Genomic DNA, 20,357 nt, shown 5'->3' on the forward strand with positions numbered 1-20,357 from the left:
CTGGCCCCACAGGCTCGCCGGTGAGCACCGTTTGCCCAGGCATCCAATCACCCAGGGTTTCCTGAGCACTTTCTAAAGCCAGTGCCGTTCCAGATGTGGGGATGGGTGAATGGCTGAGGCAGGGACCCTCTCTCTGAGCAGGGTTGCTACATGCTCATGCAAGTGTGTGTACGGCCAGCGTCCCCATGCACAGGGACCCGGGCTGCAGTGAGTGGAGGGGTGGTACCAGCCAGGCAGGCAAAAGAGTGTGGAGGTCTGATCATTCCTCCCCTTATGTCCTTTCCCTGCCTGGCAAGCCCGATGTGACCTGTGATCTCAGGAACTGAGGGGGGCAGAAGGCTGGAGGCTGGTGGGTATAGAGAGGGGCCGAGGTGGAGCCGTGGAGATCATCAGCGTGGGGGTGGGTGTGGGTGATTCTACCCAGGGACGGTGTGCAGGTGAGAGGGGGGCCACCATGGTGAAGGGAGGAGTGAAAGAACAGTCACTCAGGAGGGTCACTGGGGTGGGAGAGGCAAGGCGGTGGGAGTCAGGAGAGAGCGAGGAGGAGGAGGGAGTGGTCCTCAGGGAGTATTGCCAGAGGGCCGTGGGTGGGGTGGCTGGAGCCCTCTGCCGAGCAATGCCGGGGGAGTGCAGCCTGCAGCCCGCCTGGGGAGCTGGGAGGAGCTGCCCAGACTTTGCTGAGTGTGACTGTTGCCCAGGGAGGTGTGTTGGGACTCGCATGCTGGAAGAAGGATCTCCAATCTGGGGACAGGGCCCTGGGCTCCAGTCCTGCCCCAGGAGGAAGAGGGTCAGTCCCTGTACCTCCGGGGGCCTCGGTTTCCCCATCGCAGGTAAGTGACTGACTTCCCTGACTTCATAGTTCTGGCGTGGTGAGGATTTGATTTCGAGAAGTGACAGGAGGCAGGGGGCCTGGGGAAGGCTTGTCCCCCGTCCAGTTTCCAGCACTAGAACAGGAGCAGTTCAAGGGCCCAGCAGCAGTGGAGGGGTGGGCGCCAGATGAGGGGGAGCTGGAAGCCCCACACCACAGCCCCCTGGACCTGGGGGGAGGTCAGCCTCACTAGCTCGCTGACATCAGGGCTGGTGAATGTGGAGGGAGTGCAGTCCCGGTCAGTAGGCAGTCCTGGCCTCCCTCGCGGCCTGGTACAGGACGGGGGCTGAGCTGGAACCCAGAGGCCACCTCCCCCAACCCCCTCCCCATCCCAGAATCTCCTGGGTCCCCTTCCCTCCCTCTGTCCCTGCCCCTCTGCCCCTCTCTTCACGCTCCTGGTACAGCTCTCCTCTCCCAGGCTCATCTCCAGCTACTGACTCAGTGGTCTGACTGCTGAGGGAGAGTGGCCAAGGGGGACGGTCTGATTCTGGGACTGTCTGCCTTCCCAGAACCCACAGTGAGCCCCACCTCTGCCCTTGACAGAGTCCGACTTCAGGGCCAGAGGGAGCCCTGCCCTGTCCCTCCCTAAGCAGCTCCTCCCAAATGTTCTCCTGGCGGATGGGGACAGCAGAGAACTCACCCAAGGTGGGAGGTGGGAGAGGGAGGGGGGACCCCTGCCCACGCCCACCCCCATGGATGCTGCAGGCTCGTGCTAGGCGGTCACACTCGCTAGTGCCCCCCAGGACTTCCCACACGCTTCTTCCATGGGTCCTGCAAAGGAAGGGACTGGGCTTTTCTGGCCGAGACCGGGTCTCTGAACCTCTGGCTCCCATGCTCAGACCTGCAGGGGCCATGAGTGCTGGCAGGGGTGGGGGTGGGGTGGAGAGGTGGAGAGGCTCTCCCAGCCTCTCCCAGCCTCTCCAAAGATTCTGCCCAGAGAAAGAAGGCAGGGAGAGTTTTGGCTCACCCCGTGCAGATGGCTGCTTGGAACACACACTCACACATTTACACGCACATGAAACATGCACGCCTTTTGGCACTTGACTTTCTCATGAAATAATTGCTGGAAGGCTTCTCGGATTAGGTAACCCAGTGTTCCTTCCTGTCCCCGTAGTGGAGGGGAGTAAGGGAGGGGGGATCCACGCTCAACATCTGTCAGGCTGATCCACAGTCCCGGAATCCAAACACGACAGCAACAAGCCCTTCAGACCTCTTGTTCCCGAGGCATCTAGCTGGGCCTCCTTCAGGTGGGCCTGGCCTGGTAAGGAGAAGGCTCGTCAGGAAAGATTTCCGGGAAAAGGATGGGATTTGCCATTTTTATTTTAGAGCAGATGACAATGACACAGAAACTCAGAGAATCTTTGCTCATCATCCCTCCGGTCCTCCTGAAGCAACAATTGTTTCCCTTCTTGCCTTCCTTGTGAGGGCTGGGCGGTGGGGGAGGTTGGAAGGGAGGGTGTCTGGGTTTAGGCATGAAAGCAGTGTTGAGAGGGAACAGAGGCGGGAACAGTGACCGAGACTCTGATGCAGGGACAGGGCCCATTAGTCCAAAACTCACTCATCCTAGGATTTGGAGATTCGGCCCTCAGTGCACGCTTTCCTCTCTGCCAGACCTCAGCCTCCCCTGGGCCCCCTACCAGGATCCCCCACCAGGGGCCCCTTGCTGAGCCTGGAGCCCCTGCTGACCACTGGCTAGCAGAACACAAAGACGGAGCCACACAGAGTGGGGCTGGGAGGGGCCCTCGCACGGGTCACCTCAGCCCTTCGGTCTTCATAGCAGGTGCAGCAGATTCCAGGCAAAGCTCCCCCAGGTGAGTGTGTGCCCGTGAGAGCCGTGCCCCCAGGGTAGAGCGGGCAGAGACCGGGACAGGCGAGGGTCAGGGCGGCAGTGCTGGGGGGCTCCCTGAGCAGTGGGGAGTCCCCACCCCCAGGGAGACCGGGCCCCGTCGGTGAGAGCCGGAGGGAACGCATAACCCGCATCCGTGGACTCCAGGTTAAAGTACACTTGGGGGCCGAGGCCTTCTTCCGGCGGTGCGGCCGCCCCTCGCCCAGGCCTTACGCCCCTCCTCGGGGTCGGAGGGGAGACCCCTTGGACCGGCGCTCCCCCTGCGGCCCCGCCCCTCCGGTCCGCGGCGCCCGGCGCTCCCCGATCTGTGCCTCCGCTGCCCCCCCTACCCCGCCCGCGCGCCCCGGCCCCGCCCCCGAGACCCCGCCCCCGAGACCCCGCCCCCGCGCGGCGCCCAGTCCCGGGGCTTGAGGGCCCGCCCCGCCCCCTGCCCGCCCCTCCCGCCGGCCCTCGGGCGAACCCAGCCCGGGGCGGCCAGTCGCAGCCCGGAGCTGCGGAGGCGGTCGGCTTCTCTCCCCGCCAGGCCCGCGCGCCCCGTCCGGCCATGGAGCCGGGCCCCGACGCCGAAGAGGCGCGCACGGTGCGCGAGGCGCTGGGCCGCTACGAGGCGGCGCTGGAGGGCGCGGTGCGCGCGCTGCACGAGGACATGCAGGGGCTGCAGCGCGGCGTGGAGCGGCGCGTGGCCGAGGCGCTGCGCCTGGCCGGCCCGCTGGCGCGCACCGTGGCCGAGCTGCAGCGCGACAACCAGAGGCTGCAGGCGCAGCTCGAGCGCTTGACGCGGCAGGTGGAGGCGCTGGGCTTGGGGACCGGGCAGTCCCCCGCGGCCGGCACTCCCGGCACTCCCAGCCCTCCGCCCGCGCCCTGCGCCCCCGGCCGCGCGCCCCGCCTGGGCTCCGCGCGCTTCGCCAGCCACGCCACCTTCTCGCTGTCCGGGCGCAGCCAGGTGAGCCTCGGAGAGCGCGGGCGCCGCTGCGCGGGCTCAGGGGGCGTGGGGCTGCGCGCCCTGGGACCGCCCCTCCGCCGCGAGTGTGTGCGCCCGCCCGCGCGCCTCTGCTGGGCTGGGGGCTGTGCCGCCGCTGGCCGCTGGGACTCGGGGTGGGGGTCTGGCCACCGCTGCGGAGTGGGAGAGGGCTGGAGAGCCTGGCCGCTGCACCTGTCTCGGGCCCCCTCCTTTCTTTGGAGCCAGGCCCTGTTTGCCCAGAGTTCTGTCTCCCTCTCCCCTTTGTCCCATGACGCTAAGGGCTTGGGCGCTGAGATAGGGCCCCTGACCGTTTCAACACCGCCTGGGCCTCGCCGCCGGCGTGTCCGAATGGTCAGCAGCCCCCCACTCCCCACCTCCATTCACGCGCCCCCCGCGTTGCCGCTTCACTGAGGCCTGACGGCTCCGTTATTAATTAACCCAGATTGAGAACTCAGGCCCCCTGTGCGTGTGAGAGAGGGAGGCGAGGACACAATGTGGTTGGGGCAGCCGCGTTTGGAAACTGGCAGGGGGTTAAGAGAGCCAGGGAAACCAGCCTTGAGCAGTGTCTAGCTTTCTGGGGTCAGTGACCCGCGCGGGGGGTGGTGGAGGCTGGTGTGGACCAGTCACTTCCCTGAGCATGGGGCCTCCCGGAGAGGTAGGTTAGACTGTTTCCATGGTGTGTGCAGTGGCCCTTAGGTGGGATTTTCCACTCTGCTCAGGCACGTTCTCGGGGGTTGGGTTTCCAGGGTCTGGGTCTGAGCCCTGTGCACCTGCTGCCCCTCCTTGGGTCAATCCCTCATGCATTCACTCTCTGGTGTGGGCTGGACTGCACCTCAGGGGCCAGGAGGAGGGTGAGCAGATCAGGGCCTGCCCCTGGAGGTCCCAGCTGGGTGAGAGAGGGCCCCAGATAGAGCGGTACCAGCTGTGTGGGCAGCCAGATTGGATGTTCCTTCCCAGTGGGTGTCCCAGGAGGCCTTTGTGCGGGAGGCCCGGGGCTCCTGCTGCTGGTGCAGGTGGAGGTGGGCTGGGGGCTGTGCTTGCAGGCTCAGCAAAGCTAAGAGGACTGCCTGGCCAGAGGGGAGCCGGGTGGGGATGAGAGCGGAGGGGTGAATTGTGAGGACCCTCTGGGTGCTGGGTAAGGGAGCTGGGCTTTGTCCCTGGGGGCGAGACATTCTTCAACCTTTGGTGGCTGCAGAGCCCCTGGGTGGCCCAGTGCTCGGTGTGAAGTGTCTGAAATATGGATACACTTAATTCTGTCCTATGAGCACAACACGCTACATGTCCGTGGTATAAAATCACCACCGTGAGCTCACACGTGCCTAATAAACTGTGTCATCGGCTGTTTCTGAAGTTGTACCCTAACACACATGCTCATGGAAGCAGCTGCCCAAGGCTTCAGAAAAACAGCGTCCACGTCACGTGTATACGAGCATATATTTGCACGTGCTTGCTCGTACGTGTGTGGAGGGGGCTCTCCGCTCATCTGCCTCCGTGGGAACTGGCCATTCTCGCCTAAGGTGAGCTTCTACTCTTGGTTATGGGGTGGTGGGTGAGGGGCGCTGGGCAGCGAGGGATGGGGTCCTCCCTGGTGCCATCCGCAAGCTCCCGCAAGATGGATGGCAGGGTGGGGGGTGGCTGGAGACAGGGTGGGTTAAGTGGGACGGCCCGAGCAGAGAAGACAGTCTGAACTGGGGCGGGGCAGGGGCATGGAAACCGGGGGCTGCCTCGGGGAGAGGTCTGCAAGGGGGAGTCAGCAGGGTGAGGTGGTGTTTGGGCGCAGACGGGAGCCTTCCCCGGGGAACTGCCGGGTCACAGATCTGGTGGAGATGCCAGGTGCTTGTTGGGTCATGCTGCGCGTGAGGGGCTGCGGACGTCCGAGGGAAGCTGTCCGAGGGCAGGTGGAGTCCGGATCTGGGGTGCCAAGAGTGGTCGAGGCTGCGTGTCAGGGAGCTACAAGGGGAGAGCTGGCGGTTGAAGCCCTGAAACGGGCGAGGTCTTCAGGGCAATTGTACAAAAGGACAAGGTGGGAGTCCTGGACAGGGGAGGAGATGCCGGGGCCAGCAGGCCCTAGAGATCAACAGCTTGGGGTCAGGGACGCTGCAGCTCTTTCGGGGATGGGGACGGAGACACGGGTGGAAAGTGGGTTTTGGGCCTCAGAAAGCATTGCTGAGTCCTTGGGTGGGGGATGGTCAAGGTCTCCATGGGGGGGTCAGCTTCCCCTCGCCTGACTTCAGAAGCGCTGGTCCCCACTTCTTACGCAGCCCACCTCTCAGGAGCGCTGACACGCACTCCCGGCCAGGTGCTGGCAGCGAAGGGGGCCGTGTGGAGCTGTGTGCGCCTTCCCGCTCATGTGGTGTGACGAGCAGCTCAGTGACGCACAGGGAGCTTGGTCACGGACAGGGAGTCGGCTTCAGGCTGGGCACGGGGCGGCTGGTCCTTCACACCCCGTGTCTGTGTCACGGGGGAGGGTCTGCTTACGGCTGCGCCGAGGCTGGGGTTAGCCTGCCCCTCTGTAATCAGCGAGACTTCGAGAAGAAGCTTCTGCTCTCTGCTGTTGCAACCTGGGGGCTATAAGTGTCGGAGGTGGGTCACGCTGAGCGTATCCGTGTGCCCGGAACTTAATGCAGAAAGAGTTGATCCCGTAATCCACTTCTGAGTGCACAGACCTTGCCCTTGCTGGGTAGTGAGAAGACAAAGCCGTAGCCTGGGACGCTGCGGGAGGAGGGAGAGGGCAGGCAGTGGAGTGGAGCAACCAGGGTGGACTGCCCGTAGGAGGCCCAGGTCCCTGGAGCAGACAGGGGCTGCCTTTGTCACGTCTGCCGTGAGGCCTTGGGAGCGTCTCCTTGGAGGGGGATCTCACTTTCATATAAGCTTGAGGGATTGGGCTGGGCTGGGTGGGCCCCTCGCGCTGGGTGGGCCCCTCGCGCTGGGTGGACGGGGTTCTTCCGACAGTGACACCGGCGGATCCGTTCGCCGATCCGTTCACGCGTGTGCACAGGGGCCGGGGCCTGTGGAGGGTGGCGGCCGCCTGAGGCCAGGCGGAGCTGTTCCCTGGAAGTGTCCTCATGGCGCGTTCTCACGGTGGAGGTCCTCAGGGACAGCTGCCAGGAGCTTGGGTCGAGGCCCGCCTGCGAAAGAAACCAGACTCCCTTATCTGCCTTCCTCTCCCAGGCGCTCCGTGCGATAGCAGAGGTCGCTGCTCTCGGGAGGCAGGCACGTTTGGATTGTCTTGAGAACCGTGTGAGGGAGGGAGGGGGAGCAGCGGTCTGGGGTGGGGGGCTCGGTCACTCCAGGGCTGCCCGCGGCAAGTCGGGGGGGTCAGGCAGAACTGAGAACACCTGACATGTGCCCGCCTTCCCGAAAGTTTACAGACTTCCCAGGGAGGGGACTGTGTCTCTGGGATCCCTGAAATCACTCGGCCCGCGCCTCCCCACGGATGTCCCCAGGCCTGGGCTCCCCGACAGGGGCCCCCTCCTCTTCACACAAAGCCCAGATGGAGAACCCCGCAGGACCAGTTCCCGTCCCCCAGGCTCCCAGTCCCAGCACCCAGAGGAGCCTCCCTGGTTCTCTTCCTGGGGCCGAGGCAGACTGCCCCCCAAGACCGAGCTGGAGGCCCCAGGGGTGTGCCTGGGGACCCCGACAAGGGCTTGCTCCAGCCCAGCTCACAGAGGTCCTGCTGGGGTGGTTACCCCCTTGCCACCCCATTTCCTCCCCCTCATCTGGCTAAGACAGGTCTAGTGGGAGCCAGGGCCCACCCTGCCCCAGGCTCTAGGGGGCACGTTGGTGCTGAGCTGTCCTCTGTGTTCTGGACACAGAGCTCTCTGTGGACAGAGCCTTGGGTTAGGGTAGGAGACCCGGGCCCCAAACCTTGACTCCAGCACTGCCTTGAGAAGAGTGGGGGTTTAGGCCACCGGGGTGTGTGACGGTGGGATGGAGGGTGGTCTCCGAAGATCCCCCTTGGCCTGAGATGTGGGCAGAGCAGAGCCCTCTCCCCGAGTGAGGGACAGGGGACCCTGGGGGTCTGGGCTTAGCCCCCACCCTGGCTGCAGTCTAGCAGAGACCCCTTGATGGGAAACTGGCTGGTCCAGACCTTCTTTCTGTCTGGTTGTGGCATCTGGTCCCCTGGGGCATCCCAGGGGTGGGGACCTGCAACGTGCAGGGGCAGGCGTCTGGGGGCCCCCCCATAGAGACCCACATTCCTGAGGAATGGTTTCACCATCAGCCTGTCCCTCCAGGCTCCTACCTGGACCTGTGGCACCGGTTGGACCAGAGTAGGGAGGGTGGGGGGACATGGAGACCCTGGAGCTGAGTTGGCCCTTGTGACCGGTAGGGGCTGGGGTTCAGGGTGGACTTCTGCTGAGTTGGCTTCCAGTCAGCCCACGTGTGGCTCTGGGGGTGCTCGCAGATGCCCCCTTCTCCACTGCACCTGCGAGGGGGCCCAGCCCCTCTCCCATCTCCTGAGTCAGGAGTTGAGGGGTCACGTGAATCCTGTCCTTTCTCTCTTCTGCAGGGACCCCACCCCACAGAGGGTCCCTTGTCCCACCTCTTCTGTCTGGAGGAGCCCCTATGACTCTCCCCATCTCCCCTCATGGCAGAGTTTCCCCCCACTTCCCCCCCCCCCCGCCCTGATTCAGTTCCTAAACTCACCAGCAGGCTCTTTGATGAACTCAACAGGCACGGTCTAGATCTCATCGCGACTTTTCCTTGACTCCAGGCCACCTTTGGGTGCCGCGGGCAGACCTGCCTTTTTGCTGCACGCCCCCCCACCCCTCTGGCTGCTCCTCCTCTCAGACACCCATTCTCCCTGTCCCAGGCCCCGTGCGCCCCAGGCCGGCTCTTGCTTCTCCTGTTTCTCCCGCATTCCTCCATCCGTCCTCTTCAACTGCAGGCTCAGACAGCCGGCTGTCTCCTGACCTCAAGTCCGTGTTTCTCCAGGGGACACCTTACACTCAGCGTGTCCCACACCCAAGTGCTTGTTTTCCCACCAGCACCCTTCCCTCCCTCTCAGCACTCGGGTCCAAAGCCGGGCTTCGAAGAGACCTCACCCCTCTCCTCCCTCCACATGCACTCACTCCCCCCAGAGCTCTGAGCCCTTCTGCCTTTGCCCTCCCGTGGCCCCGCGTCCCCTCCCCTCTGGGCTGGCACCAGGGGCTGCACAGTGTGTCTCCCGCCACTGGACCAGAATGCTTTGTGCCTCGAGGCCTGTTTCTGCAGGCACGAGTCGCTCTGCTGGGAATGGTCTCCGCTCCTCGTCCACCCGGCTCACTCCAGACTTGGCTTGGGCACTGCCGTCTCTGGGAAGCCCTCCCTGACCCACTGGGCTGGAGGAAGTCTGTCGTAGGCACGACTCTCAGGTGGCTTGGTGGTGGTGTGTGCTCGAGGTCCTGGCTCCCCCACCAGACTGACTCCCCCTGGCAGAGTGGCGTCCGCTAGCCCTGGGTGCAGGAGCAACCGAGCTGTCTGGGGCCCGGGATGGGCTTCGTTAGTCATCTGGGAACCTTGCAGAGCGGGAACCAGCCTGGAGGTGTCTAGGGAAGGGGACGGCCGACCTCTCTAGGTGCCCATCGCGGCCTCTCAGGAGAGCCCTGGTCGTGGTCAGCCTCGATCCCTTTCCTGCCAGGTGGACCCGCAGCCCCCGGCCTTGCAGACCCTCGGGGCCCCCACACGTCCCTCACCGTGAGAAGGGCAGGGCCCCAGTGGAGGAGAATGTCCCTCCTGGACACAGAGGTCAGGTGGTTCTCCCGTGCGGCTGTGGACAACACGCCCCTTCTCCGAGCCCTTGGGATCTGCCTGCCGCGTGCACCTGGGAGCACGGGAGCACGGTGGTTTATGTGGTGCGTCCAGAGAACAGGCCTGACACCTGTGAGACGCTCCGATGGCTCTTGAGCGGCCTGGCCTCCAGCAGGGAAACCGAGACCCGGAAGGGGCATGACCTGAGTTAAGCAACACGGTGGTCAGTGGCACGGCCGCGACACCGGGCCCCCCAGTGGCTCTTGGGATTGGCTCTGCTGCAGTGAAGAGGGGAAGGAGGGACCCCAAGGAGCCAGTCAGGCCCCCATACTCCGGGCATCCAGGCAGATTTTGTAACTCTGGGTCTAAGGAAAAGTCCTCAGTTCCCCCAGCCTGATGTTGGCCCTGAGGACCTTATGCTTTTGGTTTTGGCTGCCCTCCCAGTGGAGCCGTGCTTGCCTGCCCGGCTCAGATGAATGGCTCTCCCTGGCAGGGGTGCAGGCTCTCCCGGGCAGGGGTGCGGTCTGGGAGAGGGCTGGGCCACCTTCTAAGCAGCTCAGATCCCTTGCTCCCGATCTCTTGTCCCCGGCACTCTTGGGCACGTCTGCCTGGCTGGATCCCGGGGCTCAGCGGCAGGGGGCTGGGTCCACCCCAGTGTGCTGTGTGGCCTGGGCCCACTACAGTGTCTTCTGGGGGCTGTCTCTCAAACCTGAGTGTTGTTTGCCCCCAGAACAGTGATTTTGGGGGTGGGCCCCCCCTGACGAGGCCTCCTTGGTGGCGTGTGTCTCTGCAGAGTGTGGACCACCAGGACGAATCCAGCGAGCTGGAGCTGAGAAAGGCCTCGGACTCGTGCATCATGGAGAACGGGCACCAGCCAGGGGCAGGTAGGGGCTGACGGCACAGGACGGGTGGCTGGGGTTTGCATCTGTGCCAGGCCAGCCCCTGGCTGGGAGGGCACCTGACCCTGGACCCCAGCAGGTAGAGAGGCTGCCAGGAGAGTGGCTTTGGTCAGGACGAAGCAGAACTTTTTCAGCACAGAGGGAAATGGGAGCTCTCGAAAGGTGATGAGCGTCCCTGTTTCTGGAGGAACGCAAGCAGGGGCTGAGGAATCATCCAGGCATCGAGTAGCCTAGAGTGGCCGACCCGCTGGCTAGTGTTTATTGAGCTGACCGTGAGGGCAGTTTGGAACAGACATAAACTCTGGTTGGAGCATCGAGGCGTCCCCGGAAGAGGGAGGTCAGGGAGGCCTTCCTGGAGGAGGTGGACGGAGGGTTCAGAGAGGCTAGTGTCCTCCTGGCAGAGGGGGGTGGTCTGAGGTCCCTGTGAATGCCACGACTGGCCTGCACCCCCGCCCCTCTGGTCACGTGTTCAAGGTCTGGGTGATGGACCCCCGGATGCTGGCCAAGCCTTCCCGGCACCAGAGCCCCCAAAGCCTCGCCCCGTGAGCCTCTCCTTGCGGCAGCCTCACCAGCCTGTCACGGCCATCACTCGGGTCTCTGAGCGGTTCTCGGGGGAGACCTCAGCTGCGGCGCTCTCGCCTACGTCTGCCGCCATTCTGGGGGGCCTCAGCCCGAGCCCCAGTGAGGCCACCACACCCTGGACTCCCGGTCCCAGCGGTAGGAGCACGAGAGCATGGCCTGGGGGCAGGGTGGGAGGGCAGGCAGGGCTCGGGGATGGGGGGTTGGCAGGAGACCCAGAAAAGCTGGGGCCAGGCCGCAGCCCCACCTGTGCCTGCCACTGCAACCCCCTTCCCCAGCCCGTCAGCGCGGCCCGTCCCTGCCTGACTGAGGGATGTCCCGCGGGGCATGACCGTGCTGTCGTGACAGGTCCAGCCGCGGGGAGAAGGTGGCTTGCACCCCTGCACACTTTGGCATGGTTCCCGGGCCTGGCTTGCTGTGGTCAGGCTGCCGGTGGTGGCCCTGGGGTGGGTTTGGGAACAAAGTGTTTGCTGGGTATGTGGCACAGGAGGGCCTGGGTCCCGTGCCCTCAGACGCAGGGTGGGGACACCTACAAGACCTTTTCCATCCTTCTCTACTCAACTGCTGGCCAAGGTGGGGCCCGTGGAGCCTGGGGGCCTGCCTGTCCGGGGAGTGATGCCGGGGCAGGGGAGGGGGGCTGGCGGCTGGCCCTCCCCTCCACGCCCAGGCCTACTTCTCTTCTGTCCTCGTCCCACAGAGAAGAATCCTTCCGTCCCGCGGTCGAGCCCCGGCTATGGGGCAGTATCGGCAGGCAGGAACAGCGACAGGTGGGTCAGATGGCCGCAGCTCCCCAGCCCCCAGCGGCGTGCCCCCTGTGCTGAGCCAGGGCCCAGAGCCGGGGCAGCAGGGGCAGGGGAGGGGTGTGGAGGGGAGGCAAGGCAGTCCTCCCCTTGAACAGTCTTGTTTGGAGAAATATGGTCGCAGCTGTTTCTGTGTGGACTCCTCTGGGCGAGGATGGGAGGGTGTCTCAGGCCCCACAGAGGAAGGAGGGCGGGAGGCTGTCTTCATCCTGGCTGGCTGGGCTCCCTCTGTGGGGTGCTTTCTGGCAGATGGGACGGAGGAGGTCCCTGGAGAGGCCCCTGGGCTGGGGCAGGTGTGGGGGGGCCCCCCCCACAGTGTAGGCCCCCTCCTGGCCCCCCAGGCCAGCTGGACTGAGATTGGAGCTGGGATGGGGCTGGGGGGCTGGCTTGGCTTTTCTTGTAATAATAAAGGAAAATTGTGATTTTCTGGCAAACTGTTGAGGAGGAAACAAAGGGTGTCTTATCTAGTGGTGGTGGAGGGGGCCTGGGCCTGGGCCTGGCGGGGCTGGTCTGGGGTGTGCCCCCTGCCCGCCCCAGCGATTGGCACCTGCTGAGGGGTGGGTGATTATGCCCAGAGAGAGGGCCTACTCTCCCTCGGGGTTGGGCCTGGACAGAGGCTGGATCCTCAAACCGGCTCAACAGGTCGGGCCTGGAGCGGGTGGTCCCTCCTCTGTTCCTGCCACGACAGCCCCCACTTTGGCCTCCGTCACTCCGTGGGGCGACCCTGAGCCCGTGTGGGCCGGGGTGTTCCCGACACACTGGTTCTCTCCTCAGCCCACCCCTGGTGACGCTGCCCCGGTCGCCCCCATCCCCCCCGCCGCCAGCCACCGCCCAGGCCCGGCGCCGGGAGCTGGTGAGGTCGCAGACGCTGCCCCGCACGTCGGGAGCACAGGCCCGGAAGGCCTTGTTTGAGAAGTGGGAGCAGGATACCGCGGGCAAGTACGGACGCTCATGCCCAGACTGGGGGCCCAGCCCCAGGTGGGGACCAGGGGGTGTAGCACAGCAGAGCTGGCCCTGCCCTCGTCCCCTTCATGAGAGCCCCTCGCCTGCCCCATTCCAGAGCTGCCCCAGACTGCCCTCCGCCGCCTTCCCTTGGTTTCTGGGCATGACAGGGATTCCCAGGGGGAGCTGAGGGACATGTTGCCCCTCTTAGAGACAGGGCTGGTGTTTGCATAGGTATCCAGCTGTCAGCATGACACCTGCTGTGTGCAGGGTGGGGCGCGGGCCTGTGCAGCGAGGACGTCCCCCATCCTGGCGTCCTCCCACCCATGAGGGAGCCTGATCTCAGCTGCTAGGGAGTGTCCTCGGGGCCCGGAGAAGGACCCCCGTCTCTGGCTAGGAAGGAACCATGTCAGGGTGGCCTCGGGGCGGCTGGGATGAAGGGGGAGCAGAGGGCAGGGGCCTAAGGCCATGCGGGCTCTGGACCCCTGATTTCCGGGGCAGGATATAGATGGGGGCTTGGGGGCTGGAGGGAGGACAGTCCTGCCAGATACGGTCTAGGGAGGATGTTCCCCGGGGGAGCAGAGCAGGTGGGGTCCTCTTGGACCCCCGGCCATCAGAGCAGAGCCCCACCGCCGGCCTGCGCTCTTTGCACAGGGGCAAAGGCGAGGCGCGGGCCAAGCTGAAGCGGTCCCAGAGCTTCGGTGTGGCCAGTGCCAGCAGCATCAAGCAGCTCCTCCTCGAGTGGTGTCGCAAGAAGACTCTCGGCTACCAGGTGAGCCCGGGATCCTGCCCAGCCCGGGGTCACCTCCCTGGCGGGGCTGGGCGGTGGGAGCTGGAGTCCCGTGCCTTCCCCGTGGGCCGCCAGCCACGCGCAGCACGTGCTCGGAAACCCTGGGGCTCCCGCGGCTGGACCCGAGCAGCTGAGGTCTGGTGGCCTGAGGTCTGGGGGCTCGGGCTTCTTGCTGAGCTGGCAGGTGCTGCGAGGGGCTGCTTGTGGGGGAGCCGCGCCCTCGCTCACCTCCCTGTGTTGACCCCCCCCCCCCGGGCACCGGAAGCACGTAGACCTGCAGAACTTCTCCTCCAGCTGGAGCGACGGAATGGCCTTCTGCGCCCTCGTGCACTCCTTCTTCCCCGACGCCTTCGACTACAGCGCCCTGAGCCCCACGCAGCGGCAGAAGAACTTCGAGCTGGCCTTCACCATGGCTGAGTGAGTACGGCGGGGCCTGAGCCGCCGTCTGCCCCGGGGGGTTGCAGATGTGAGGCCCTCCACTCTGCCGGCCTCCTGCACTGGTGGGGAGATGCAAGTCGGGTAGGGGGGGATCGCCCAGACTCGCCGTGGAGCCGGTGCTCTGCTCCCCACACCTGCCCTTCCTGCTGGCTGACTGGCCCCTGCTGTGTGGTCTGGGAGACCGACCCTCAGGGCACGGGGCCCGTGGGGTCTCCCAGGGCACCCCGTCTGTCCCCTCAGGGCTGGTGCGAAGACACTGTTGCTTTAGGGCGAGCGGGAAATTGAATAATATCTGCCTGGGAGACGTTTTGCAACTTCTCGAATAGGTCGATTTTGCTTCTCAAAGTGTTGTTCTAGCCTCTGGTGCTGAAGTTGCCGACCTTCCTGAGACCCGCTCACCGGGAGGGGTTTGCGCGGGGGAGACTCTGGGATCCCTCGCGCTTGGGAAGCCAGTCTGCGGCAGCCCGAGGTGCCCCAGGGTTCTGGCGTTCTGGGGGGTCAGAGAGCAGCTGCAGGGAGAGGGTGGTGGAGGGACCAGCTCCCAGGGGCCGTGGGCAGGGGGCTGGGGAAGTGCTCTGTCCTCACGCCAGGGCCAGGGCCCTGTCAGAAGGCAGAGGGCAGGGGAGCCTGGAGACGGGGGGGGGGGGCGGGNCAACGACACACAACACATTTAGGGCTGCCTGATGCTGTTTCCAGGAATTAAGGGGAAGAAGGTCAGGGGGAAGGGAGGCCCCCCAAAGCCGCGTTTCCTGGAGGGGACGTTTATCTCTCCTGGCACAGCCTCTGTGCCTGGTGATGTAAGCCCCTGAGCAGCCTGCGTGTGCCCACCCAGTGCCCTGAGCTGGGGGAGGCCTCCCGGCAGGCCTGGACCCAGGGCCTGGCCGGGGAAGCTACCTTGGGTCCTGGCAGAGCTGAGGGGGCCGCCCCTCCCCGGAGCCGCAGCCCCCGCTGTGGGGGCAGGAGGGAGACCCTGGCTCCGGGCTTCTTGGCTGAGTTGTAGGAACGTTGCTGTTGCCCCTGTGGTGGTCTCGGGTGACACGCTTGGACTCTGGGCCCCCTGGGGTCACAAAAGCTCTTCATATCCTTTAAAAGCCTTCTCTCTCTTGGCTGCTGGGAATTAGCTGTCATCCTAATCACAGGAACAGCTCTGGACGGAGTGCGTTACACAACTGCACCCAGATGGCGGTGAAGCGGAGCCAAGGGGGACGGCGCGATGTTGGGGAGGGGCCCCTCGCAGGGGAGACCCAGCCACTGGGAGCCTAGGGGTGGTGGCAGTCAAACTGCAGAGCCGGGCGTGCGGGGCTGGGGCTCTGATGTGGACACGCGGGGGCCCACTGCAGCCGGCGAGGCCGCATGTGGCCCCCGGAGTTCTCCTCCATCGAGACCAGGGGGCCGTGCCCTGGACCGGGCTGGGCCGAGCAGGGAGAGGGGCCCTGGGCCACGGGGTGGTGGCCCTGCATCCCAGATCGTGGGGCTCTTAGCCCCATCCCTCCCCCCTCCCCCCTCCCCCCGGCCTCCCTGGCAGCCAGAGTGATGGATCTGTGGCCGCGCTTTCCCAGCACGAGGGTTGGGCTCATGGAGCCTCCGGACTTGGAACATGTGTTTCTCCTATTCCCAGTCGGGGGCGGGGGGGGGGTGGTGGTGATGGTGCAGGCCGCTCCAGGTCTTGCTTCCCTCCTCCCCAGAGCAAACAGAGGGGTCAGAGGCCTGGCCCTGCCTCCCTGTGGCCTGAGCCTGCTTGTGTCTGGGCAGGGGAGGAAGGTCTGCCTGCCCCCGAGATGAGTTCCGGCTTTTCTGCCGCCTTGGGGGGGGGGTGCGGGGAGGGCTGCCCAGGGCAGGCCTGTGTGGGGTTTGTTGGGGGCCTGGGAAGGGGCCTCCCCTGGGAGGCCTGTGGGAGGTGACCTCACAGGGGCAGCTTGGGTCACCTGGTTCCTTGGACAGCAGCTTGCTCAGGAGCTAGGAAGGAAGCACAGGGTCACCTGCTGAAACGTGCTGGCCACCCGCTCTCGAAGACATTCCTCCGGTTTATCAGCAAACGCCCAGCAGTCGGGTGGGGCCGTGCAGGCGGCAGGAGCAGGCCGTGTGGGATGGAGGACAGACCGGCCCCTCACACACCGGGTTCACCTCCCATCACCTCCCTTCCATGAGCAAGGGCCTTAGAGGCACAAAGTTGCCTCGGGAACCTGTGCGGTTAGGGGGCTGGTGCTGCCCCTCCTCCCGGTGACCGACCGTCCCAGAGATTCCCTGCGCCTAATCTGTGTGAGCAACGGGGTGTTGACAGCAAAGTGAGCTCCCTTGTTGGACAGGTGTCCCGGGCTTGCGAAGCGGGAAGACCAGCCCTTTTATGGAAGGGGCTTTGGTGGGTACGTGGGGGCCTGCACTCTGCGCCCCCCTCCCCAGCCCCAGGCTGAGTACAGCCCCGGATGTGCGGCCCAAGGCTCCCACTTGCCCTGTGGGGAATGTGTCCTGCTCTCCGGTTACGCCCGAGTGCAAGGGGCTTCGGGCTATTTGTGGTGCCCATGTGTCCCTGTCTGAAAGCAGACGGGACGCTGTAGTCCCAGCCTGGCATCTGTACGCGGAGGAGGCTTAAACAAATAAAAATAACCCTTCCAGCCCCTCCTCCACGTCCCTCCCAGGCCAACCCATGTCGATGGAAGATCAGAATAGAGCTGGGGGAGGAGAATCTCCAACCCTTCTTAACCCCAAACAAGGTGCGGCCACGTGAGCTCATTTAAAAATGGTCGTGCTTTTCCCTGGGACTGTTTTGTGGTGTCTGAGTTCTTGCAACAAGCTTGTGTTGCTTTTACAAAAGCAGTTTATTGATTAAAAAGACAATTGGGTGTATGCTTCGGGGAACATTCTATGTCAGTGATGCCCCAACTCTTTAGAAAGGGCAATCGGGCCCCCAGTACTTTAAGACTTACGTATTGTTATAAAAGTCAGTACCGATCATCGTCTTCCTCTTCTCATACCCTGATTTCGAAATTTCATTCAGCCTGTGTCTGCAGCTTCTAGGAGCCTTGACGCGACATTTGCGGCTGGCAGGGTGGGGACCGGGGCCCTGGTTGTTTGCTGGGAGGCTGGGACCTTGCCCACGGCTTCCCGTCTGGGTCGTGGGGGGGAGGCCGCGGGGAGGCCTTCGCGCCCACCCTCACCGCCACCCTGATGGCGAAGCCCTGCTGTCCGGGCAGGGATGCCCGCCGTGGGAGCCTCAGGAGTGCAGATGGGGTCGGCGCACTCTCCCTGCACAGGCTGGAACTCGCCAGCAATCCCGGGCGCCCTCCATGCTCTGATAGGAAGGCGGGAAAGAAGCTAGAACCAGCGCAGGGGAGGGAGCCCCAGGCGCCCTTCGAGCTCTTTAGTTTCGAGGAAAGGCACGATAGGGGATTCTCGGAAGATTCTCTTCCAGCATGAGACGTGGGAAAAAATCGGGCTGAGAATAGACTTGTGGGACCAATAGGTAGGAAGGACCCAGAGGCAAAATAGTGTGAGAAATGTGAGGGGAGCTTTCCTGGCCTTGGGGGAGGGAGGGCCACTGGCCTGGGCCTGGAGAAGAGCCCTCTGAGCGCGTGGGGCCACCGTGGACAGCAGCTGCCTCCTCCCCAGTGTTTGGAGGCCGGCACTCAGTCCCCCTCCCCGGCTGAGGGTCGGGGTTTTAATATGGCTCCTGTTTAACTTGGGGATCGCGGAGCCCAGTGTCGGGGGGATGGCCCGGCGCACGTCCAGGGTTGGCTCACCTGGGGTCCTGGGAGGCAGCCCTGGGAAGGCAGGCGGGCAGGTGCTGACCGTCACACGGGAAGGTCGGAAGGCCTTGGATTTGCAACCCTTCCCCACCAACAAAGCACAGTTACAGACCTGCCTTTGTCAGAGGGCAGGCTTCCCCAACACGGAGCCCCGCCCTGGCCCGTCGGGGATGCCAGGGTGCCCTGCCTGGGGCCAAGCCCTATCACCCCAGGAAGCCACTGGGTTCCCTCACAGGGACCCGCTCCAGACCAAGGGGGAGGCCGCAGTGGGCCGCGGGACAGATGTCTGCGTTTCACTCGGACATTCGGGTTCTGGGAGGAGGCCTGGCATCGGGGCAGCACGCAGGGCGGGGCCCAGGGCCGGGGGAAGTGCCCTGGACCCAGGTACAAGTACAAGCAGGGATGGGGGCGTGAGTAGCAGAGCCAGCCTCCCAGCCCAGCTGCTCAGACTCCAGATTCCGACCTTTCTGGGCCGCACGCTTGCTCCTTATATCGGGACACGATGACAAGAATGACAACCACCGCAGAGGCTGACCGCACGGTTTGCGCAGGGCGGTTCCACCAGCCGGGCCGTCAGAGGCCGGGGGACGCGAAGTGTCTTTCTTACCCCAAGTCAGTAAGGCCGGGCTGGGTTGTGGACCCCGACGGTCATGCACTTGTTCATGGGGGAGGAGGCAGGGACCCTGGGACCATGAAGCGCACCCCACCGCAGAGGGACAGGCGCTGACAGCACCGGGTGCAGGCGTTTGAGCCAGGTCGGTGCCATGATCCTGGCGCCCTGGGAAGCACGGGGCAGTGTTTGGAAGGACACCGGCTCTGAGGACACAGGGCTGACCCCTGTCACTGTCGGTGCCGCCTCGGGAGCTGGGGACGGTGGGGAAACCGCTTTCTTTATAGCCCAGAGAGCGTCCAGCTTCCCGTCTGCAGCAGGGCCCAAGGCTAGACCAGCATTTCGCAGAGTACTGGCGCGGGAAGGCCTGGGGGCTGAGAGGTGGTTGTAGGCAACTTCCTGACCTTGCCCTTGGGACCTGTCAGCCAGCAGGTAGTGAAATCGGTGAGCGGTTCACGCCCCGAGTTAAGTGGGATGGGTGGGGGGAGAAACGAGCATTGTGGGGACATCTCGAGGGCAGAAAGCACCTCTGTGAAACCCTGGACATACGCGCGCGTGTGCCACGTCTCCAAGCACGGGTCTCGTGGAAGTTTTAAAAGACTGTCTGGGAGCCGTCTGGGTGAATTTATTTTTTACTTCATTTGTTTTACATTTTATAGTTCATGCCGATTTTCCACATCCTGCCGATATACGTTGAATTTTTTGCTGAAACTTCACTTTTAAATTAAACTAAAATCTTGCTCATAGAATTCTAACACAAGTGAATTTAGTGACATTTTTGAGTGAACTTTAATTTCACTGAAACTTGCAACAAGGAAGTCTGTTGAAATGAAAACGTGCATTGACTCCGTGACCCCTGGATGCAGGGGTCTGGGCAGCCCTGCCTTGGAGTAAGTGACCCCCGGAGTCTCCTGGGTCACCGGAAGGCCCCGGGGTGGGGGCGGGGCTGGCTGATGGCTGGGACCATCGTCCTGACACGGGGCTTCTGTGTTTCAGGAATCTGGCCAACTGCGAGCGCCTCATCGAGGTGGAGGACATGATGGTGATGGGCCGCAAGCCGGACCCCATGTGCGTCTTCACCTATGTTCAGTCCTTGTACAACCACCTGCGTCGCTTTGAATGAAGCCCACGGGGCCCGGACGGCCAGGGCCAACCCCCGGAGGAGACCCCCTGGACGGCCAGGGCCAACTCCCCGCGTGGGGCGACCCCAGCGGTTTGGTGTGAGAGCGCTGTTGTTCCTTGGCGTGTGGGATGCCGTCCGGCCCGCTGTGTTGTTTGTTGTGGGCACCGCGCGCTGTGCTCTGCGTGGGTCGCGGCCAGGGCTCCAAGGAAGAGGGGAGAGCTACCAGAGAGCGCGATGGGTGCTAAGTGATTATCTCCCTTCAAATAAAAGGCTTGCCTGTGGATTCTGGAATGTGAGATCGTTTTCCCGCTGGCGAATTTGATACATTGGCTCCACAGGGTTACATTGGTTCCCAGGTGTGTTTATCAAAATACCCAGAGTTCCCTACCTCCCCACATTATCCTAGGCTCCTCTCCTCCCCGCTCTGGGCCTCTGCCAGGAAGCGGGGAGGATGCTCCGTCAGCAGCCCGACACGGAAGACCACGCACGTCTTGGGAAGAAACCGTCTAATCTCTCCCAGGTCCTAGGCAACAGATGACCTTCAAGTCACCCTGGCTCTCTGGGGAGATGGGAAGGCTGTCGCCTGGTCCGAAAGCGCCCCGTCCTTCCCGGGAGGCCCTACAAGTGCCTGGCTAAGAATAGGCTCTCAGGAGGTCAACGCTTTTAGGGAAGGACGAGGCCCTTTGTCCAGAGAGGTAGTTTTATTCACATTTTTTTAGGGGATTTGCTGCAGAGACGTATGGAAAGTAATTGCATATGTACCGTTGACTGTTTGTACATAAAGAGTTGTGTCAAACTTCACTTTGGATTTGTTCTTTCTGTTTGGGACATGTGGGGCCTGTGGACAAGGGGTTTTGCATGCATTTCCAATGAAAATCTGCTTAACCCCCCGCCCCCATCTGCTTCTGTAGTTAAATCACCACCCAGAAAGTTGACAGTCACGTTTGCACATTTGTTGGTCCGTCTCCCTCGTCCCTGCTGTTGGGGGAGCGTAAACTGGGAGTCCCCCTCAGCGTGGATGGGCAGGT

The 20,357-nt window shown here is 63.8% G+C and overlaps 1 protein-coding gene across 2 annotated transcripts; it reads left to right on the forward strand.

Annotated features, from left to right (window-relative positions):
* The first annotated feature begins 3,242 nt into the window (after positions 1–3,242).
* Positions 3,243–20,130, forward strand: SMTNL2 (smoothelin like 2). Of its 2 annotated transcripts, XR_005834700.1 has the most exons (9): positions 3,243–3,657; positions 10,199–10,289; positions 10,779–11,021; positions 11,581–11,650; positions 12,458–12,622; positions 13,280–13,397; positions 13,681–13,832; positions 18,866–19,096; positions 19,203–19,292. XR_005834700.1 is itself a non-coding variant. In XM_040629841.1 (8 exons), the coding sequence occupies exons 1-8, from the start codon at positions 3,259–3,261 to the stop codon at positions 19,327–19,329; spliced, it is 1,365 nt and encodes a 454-aa protein (XP_040485775.1). In that variant the 5' UTR covers positions 3,243–3,258; the 3' UTR covers positions 19,330–20,130. The 2 variants fall into 2 exon arrangements, 1 of the variants encoding a protein (XP_040485775.1); XM_040629841.1 differs by lacking the exon at positions 18,866–19,096 and having other exon boundaries at positions 19,203–20,130.
* The last annotated feature ends 227 nt before the right edge of the window (positions 20,131–20,357 follow it).

Source organism: Ursus maritimus, unplaced genomic scaffold (assembly GCF_017311325.1).
Source record: "Ursus maritimus isolate PB19 unplaced genomic scaffold, ASM1731132v1 scaffold_14, whole genome shotgun sequence".
NCBI classification, from domain to species: domain Eukaryota; kingdom Metazoa; phylum Chordata; class Mammalia; order Carnivora; family Ursidae; genus Ursus; species Ursus maritimus.

Coding starts and splice junctions, on each gene's coding strand:
- SMTNL2 (XM_040629841.1), top strand. CDS start 3,259: ATGGAGCCGGGCCCCGACGCCGAAGAGGCGCGCACGGTGCGCGAGGCG. Junction 13,398..13,680: donor AGAAGACTCTCGGCTACCAG/GTGAGCCCGGGA, acceptor GGGCACCGGAAG/CACGTAGACCTGCAGAACTT. Junction 13,833..19,202: donor CTGGCCTTCACCATGGCTGA/GTGAGTACGGCG, acceptor TCTGTGTTTCAG/GAATCTGGCCAACTGCGAGC.